This window comes from Urtica dioica, chromosome 6, assembly GCF_054948205.1.
Source record: "Urtica dioica subsp. dioica isolate 48M chromosome 6, U.dioica_male_clone48M_v1_H2, whole genome shotgun sequence".
Classification (NCBI taxonomy): domain Eukaryota; kingdom Viridiplantae; phylum Streptophyta; class Magnoliopsida; order Rosales; family Urticaceae; genus Urtica; species Urtica dioica.
In genome coordinates this window covers 2,441,219-2,447,897 of record NC_142761.1, presented here as the reverse complement: position 1 = coordinate 2,447,897, position 6,679 = coordinate 2,441,219, and the positions used below count along the sequence as shown (strand labels likewise).

Sequence of the window (6,679 nt, the reverse complement as noted above, 5' to 3'; positions counted from 1 at the left end):
TTCAAATCTCGCTCTTATTTTACTAAGAATGGAAACGAATTTCCGAGGGGGAGAGGCAGAAAATTTCGCACGGCCAAGAGGGAGGGCCACGAAATTTTTCACAAAAAAAATGCTTATTTTTGCGTTCTCATGAACCCCTATTTATAGTAGTAAAAGGAGATATTCATCGAATCTTCCAGAATATTTTATTTCATTTTATTGTGTTCACACTGGTGAATTAAATCTAGACCCTTGGATCTCAACAAGTGAATCCTACTTTTTCTCTCATCGATCAGATCAATATCTATGAGATATTATTCTCTATTTAAATAGAGAATATTTCATTTAGTGAGAGAATAAATGAGAATTATTATTTTCCTTTAAATATATTCTCATATATTCTCCTAAATACTTTCCTTTAAATAAGGAGAAAATAAAAGACAATATCTTATATTATTCTCTCTCCTTTATTTAAACAACTAAAGAGAAAATACTGGTAAATACCAATATTATAAAAGTCGGTTTTTTAGGCACACGGCCAAGGTGATTTGCGCAATTCATAGTGCCAAAAAACCTAATTCAAGGCCTAATTACTTAAAACCCATTTAATCATTTATTTACTTGATCCAACAATAAACAAATAATTAATAATTGTTTATTTACTTGATCAAACAATAAATAAACAATTCTACCATAAATATTTATTTAATTCTGCGAATATCCGTTTTCCAGAATTAATGATGTCAATCGCAATTACAGCAAGTGAGATTAATAATGATAAACATTATTATACGAAAGTTCTTATCCGCCTTTATCAGAGCCGAATCGGAGACTATGGACCTAGTTATAGAAGCTTAACAAATCCGATGAAAAAGACGAAATAGTCATTTCTCTTTTTCCATCGATTCGTCTAATCTTGGTCAAATACTCCACTTTGTAAGCCAAGACTGAACTCTCTTTAATACTAGAATTATAGTTACTCATCGTGACGAGTGTCCACTGATATAGTCAGTTCGTGATCAAGATCCTCCAGGTTCAACCCGTGTCAAGAGAAGTCAATTTTTCCGTTATACTTCTCTTGATACATATCAGCCCTAAGCATTGTTGCTTCCCCAGCGAAAGATTCTTTCGAACATTACTTACTTCGAAAGTGCTAGCAATCTATCGGTTCTGAAATCAACCCTTAGGTGAGTGAACATTAACCTTCTTTCATGAAGGCTGGATTCTGTATCTGTAAATCACTTCTCACTCGAATCATTCTCTGAGAGACTCCCAAGACATAAGCTGTGATTAGCATGAATAAGTAACATGACCCAGTGTCCATGATCACTTCAGGATTCAGATCAAGTCTCACTGTGACCATCATAGCAGCCTCGGTTAGTGTGTCGTAACGGTCCTTAAACGACACATGTACAACCAAGACCTGTCCAAGTCGTACACTTACCACAAGTGTAGAATGCTCCCACATAGTGATCAGCCTTCACTTATGTGTTCCACATATATGACTTTAGATATAGCTTTCCAGGCGTATATCAGTCATCGACCTCGTTTTAGCTCACCGCCCGAACTCAGGTGCCCAGCACGTGACTCAGTTTAATACGGAAGCTATGGAAGATAGTTGTTATTGATTCTAATTGTTTAGAACTCAACCCACTAATCATATAATGCTAATAAAGTACTCTTATTATCGAATTTAGTAGTCATATATTCATTATCTTCAAGTGGGCAATATTCCCAACACTTAATACTTTTATAAATGATCACACACGAACAATATGAATTTATTTGCTAAAAGAAAATTTTGAAGCTACAAGTGTTTTCAAAACTTTTCATGCCATGATTAAAAAAAATCAAATTTTTCGAACTGATATTGGCTGAGAATACTTCAATTATATTCTCGGCAGTTTCTTGACCAGTAAGGCATTATACATCATAGTTCGTGTGTCGATACTCCTCAACAAAACGGCATAGCTGAAAGTAAAAAATCGACATCTTTTAGAGGTTGCTCGAGCTCGAATGTTTTCCATGCATGTTTCTAAACTTTTTTTGGGGTGAAGCCATACTCAGAGCATCATATATAATTAATAGAATGCCAACACGATTTTAAAATACACTACTCCTTTGGAGACTCTAAAATTTTATTTTCCCCCTCAATCTGTCTTTCACTAAATTATCTCATGCGGTGTTGGGTTGTACCACTTTTGTTCACATCCATAATCACAACCGCAGCAAGTTAGATCCTAAAGCTCGTAGATGTGTTTTTCTTGGTTTTTCACAACACAAAAAAGTTATGAATGTTTTGAGCCATCTTTGTGAAAATATTTTATAAGTGCAGATGTCACATAACAAAATTTGTTTTTTGACAAAACTGAACTTCAGGGTAAGAATAAAAGTGAGGAAGCTCAGTTTTGGGACCAAATTTCTTTACCAAATCCTGTATTCACCAACACTGAGAATCCCGCTGAAACTCCCATAACTAATTATGCTTCCACTCTTAACATAACTAAGATGGCGAACAATTTGGCTCCTACATCTGAATTTCGGGTTTACACAAAACATACTTGGCACAAGAAGGTAGACAAATCGGCCCCCATATCACTGTCTCTGTCCAATCCGAGCATGAATCAATTACGTCCAATTTACTGGTTCCTACTTCCAAGATAGAACCCGAGTCTAGCAACCTTGATGAACTCATTGCCATTAGAAAAGGTACCCGTAAGTGCACCACCAAACACTCAATATCTCATTTTGTTTCTTATACAAACCTATCTCCTAGTTTTATAGCATTTACTGCAAGCATAACATAGAATGAAACCCATCATCAATACATGAAGCTCTAGCTATTCCAAAGTTAAGGGAGGTTGTTAATGAAGAAATAAAGGCACTTGAGAAAAATGGCACTTGGGAGTTGATTGCTCTTTTGGATGGAAAGCACACGGTCAGCAGCAAGTGGGTATTCACCATCAAGTACAACGCAGACGGCTCTGTGGAAAGATTTAAGGCAAGGCTTGTAGCTCGAGGGTTCACTCAAACCTAAGGCATCGACTATGAAGAAACATTTGCTCCGGTGGCAAAGTTGAACACCGTGCGAGTTCTGTTATCTTTAGCAGCCAACCTAGACTAGCCACTCCATCAATTAGATGTGACTGAGATGTGGATCCGAACATCAAGTTGGGAAATCAAGAAGAAAGCACTACGGTGGACAAGTTGAATTACCAAAAACTGGTGCATAAACTGATTTACATATCGCACACAAGGCCTTTGATATGGAAAAGGTAAGTCAGTATACGAATTTTCCAACATAAGATCATCTTAAAGTTGTTCGAAGAATTCTCTGCTAATTGAAGAGCTGTCCGGCGAAAGGCATTTTGTTCACCAAAATTCATAACCAAAAAAGATAGAAGTGTTCCTCTAACGCAGATTGGGCGGGAATTCGAGTGATCGAAGATCAACATCAGGATATTGTACCTTTGTATGGGCCAATCTGGCTACGTGGAAAAGTAAGAAGCAAAACGTCGTGGTAAGAAGCAGAGCGGAAGCAAAGTTTCGAGCCATGGCTCAAGGTGTGTGTGACTGTAGAAATTTGAGAGTGATTTTGGAGGAATTCTCAATCTCATTAACGTGATCAACATGATCAGTATTTATACAAGTTACAACCGGAAACAAACATAACTTATTGCTTAAAAATAGGTAGCTTAACAAACAAGCTATTTATTCTAACCAACCCTAAAGACTAGGAAACAAACTTAACAAGATAAGGCTGAGCATAACAACCCCGGAATTCTATACTCCCCCTCAAGCTTGGTGGTAGATGTCGATCAAATCAAGCTTGGAACAGTTTTCTATGAAGGGTTGGTGTTTCAGAAGAAGAGGCAAGGGCGTGGGTTTAACCATACTTTGTCATTTTGATCGTATGTTTAACACCGCTCTGATACCATGTAGAAATTTGAGAGTGATTTTGGAGGAATTCTCAATCTCATTAACGTGATCAACATGATCAGTATTTATACAAGTTACAACCGGAAACAAACATAACTTATTGCTTAAAAATAGGTAGCTTAACAAACAAGTTATTTATTCTAACCAACCCTAAAGACTAGGAAACAAACTTAACAAGATAAGGCTGAGCATAACAACCCCGGAATTCTATAGTGACGTTATATGGTTGCGAAAGATATTCGAAGAGTTGAGAATTCCATTGCAACATGATAGAACGACGCACGCCACTTCATCAAGGAAAAGCTCGACAGCGAAGAAATTTGCATGCCCTACGTCCCTACAATAGAGCAGTTGGCAGACATACTCACCAAAGGTTTATTCCGACAAGTATTCGAAGACTTAACGACTAAGCTAGGCACGATTGTTATCTTTGCGCCAGCTTGAGGGGGAGTATCAAATATCTTAGACAAAACGTGCAATTACTAATATTAGGAGATCTTGTTTTATTGGTTGTAAATATTGATTTTTGCTATCTTTTGGAGTGATAGTAGTCAAGGTTTTGCGCGTGTTATTCTGTAAACATTTGGGTACGTGTAGTGTATCTCATCTTCTACAAATATTTATTGTAAAAAAAATATATAAAAAAAATAATAATAAACATATGTTTCTGACATTAGATACATTTATGACTTTGACTGTTCACAAAGTCATTTCAGTAAGGCTTCTTTTACAGGAACTAAACCAATATTTGGAGAAACAATATCCATGTAGAGAAGAGTCAAAGTGAATGAAAGATCCATTGTTACTTGGTCATAATCTCAGAAGCATTTGCTTTTCCTCCACTTAAATCATTCACCCAAGCAATCCATTATAGACTAAAATCATAAACAAAGACATTCACCATCTTGTCAAAAGATAAAAATATAATCAGTATCGTGCCAGCCTGATCTAAAAAAAATACAAAATAAATCAAATAAAAAGCTTATGTTTTTTTAGTTGATTAATCCATTTTGTGCTTATCAATAACTCGTTTGTTGCTTCTTTTCTTTTCTTCTCAACAATCCAGACCCAGCTAAAGCTCGAACAAGGTTCAAGCAAACAAAAAAAAACTAAAGAAACAAAACGCTAACAATTCATCGGCAATGAAATATGTTCATCTAAATTCTACAAGGAAAGTAAAGAAAGCGCCAAAAAGGTTTTTAAGGCAAAGTTTTGGCCTTTTTACTCTCCGTCGTTTTTCCTACGTACAAATCCAACAGCTCTGGAGATTCCTCGACATAAGGCGTGACATACGTCTTCAGAAACCTTTTTTCTGTACACGAAACCAATCTCAATACGCAAAAATCATTTCTCTTCAGCAGACCTTTCGATAAAAGAGCACGACCAACAGAACACCTCATCCTCGCTCTCTTCAAGCCGTAACCGAGTACACTCGGCCATTTGGCCAACTGGCTCGGCTTCAAACCCATTTCGGCCATGAAAAACTCCATATTCGCCGTGATCTTATCCACAGACAAAAACATACAACTCGGGTCCGCTTTGAAGGCCATCAGAATCTCCTCATCGGACCAACCCCACTTCTTATACGCCTCGACTTTACTCTCCCACCTCGACTCTCTCATCCCCAACAGTTTCGCAATCGTGGCTTTTACGAACTTGGTCTTTGAAGCATCGAACCCCATTCCCACAACTTCCTCGACAGCCTTTCTGAACTCGACCGGGCATCGCACGAGGACTCTCGGCGTAATCATGACCAGCCTGAAGATATTAGAGCCGGTCACTCCGTTTCTTCGCAGACATTCGATGTTCGGTGACACGTATTTTTCGAGGCTGTACGCGAGTATATCCGGGGATCGCTTCACGGCCGAGACGACCTTCGCGTCGGAACCGAACAGGTCCCGAAAGAAATCATACAAGGGCACGATTCTGTTGGCCAAACTGGCGTGAAAAATATTGGGGTTCCTCGAGAGAATCGACAACATTTCAGGTCCACATAAACCCTTGGCTCTCAGAAACTCCAATTTGGGCAAAATGATTTTATTTGTATCTGATGAGAGTACTCCAGGGAAGGTTCTAACAAGGTCTGAGATTTGTGGGAGATTGAAACCGTGCCCCAAAAAGAACTCTATAATCTGGTCTGCTTTCTCTCCCGAATTGAAAATCACGTTCTTTGAAGTCAACAAAGCGTTGCTTTTGGAAAATCCAAGCGAGTTCATCAAGTAAGAAACGGCGAAAGAGTGTTCCTGGCTATCTTCTGAGCCGATTGAGAACAATCTCGTACTCGCTAAACCAACATTACTGGTTTGTTGCCCTAAACCTAAAGATCTCGGGCTACAACGATTAAGTACAACACACAGCGTGGTTTTGCGAAGAAAACGAGACATTGTGTTGGATTGAAGATGAAAGTGAAATGAACTTACGAATCGTTGAGGGCCAAATAATCCTCGCCGAGAGCGAGCCAAATGAAGCCTGAGACGATGAGCGAGAGACTTGAACGAAGCGAAGCCCTCTCGGCGATTTAGGACTTGACGAAGGAAGACAACATTTTCGATGGACGAGAAAGAAAACGACAAAAGAATATGAAAGACTTGAACGACATGATATTTTTTTACTGGTGTTTGGACACAAATACCCTCTTCTTAGTACAATTGGCGGGGTTTTTTTTTTTTTTTTTTTTTAGGAATTGTCCAATTTACTACTAATTTTATAACATTTTATTGTTTTCCACTAAAAACTAATTTGACCCAAAATACCATCATTT

At 38.0% G+C, this 6,679-nt stretch overlaps 1 protein-coding gene across 1 annotated transcript; it reads right to left on the bottom strand.

Moving 5' to 3' along the window:
* Positions 1 to 4,865: 4,865 nt before the first annotated feature.
* On the bottom strand, positions 4,866 to 6,468 carry LOC149392870 (uncharacterized). The gene has a single exon (XM_089617489.1). It carries the CDS (start codon positions 6,300 to 6,302, stop codon positions 5,118 to 5,120), a length of 1,185 nt encoding a protein of 394 aa, XP_089473615.1. The 5' UTR covers positions 6,303 to 6,468; the 3' UTR covers positions 4,866 to 5,117.
* Between the last annotated feature and the right edge of the window lie 211 nt (positions 6,469 to 6,679).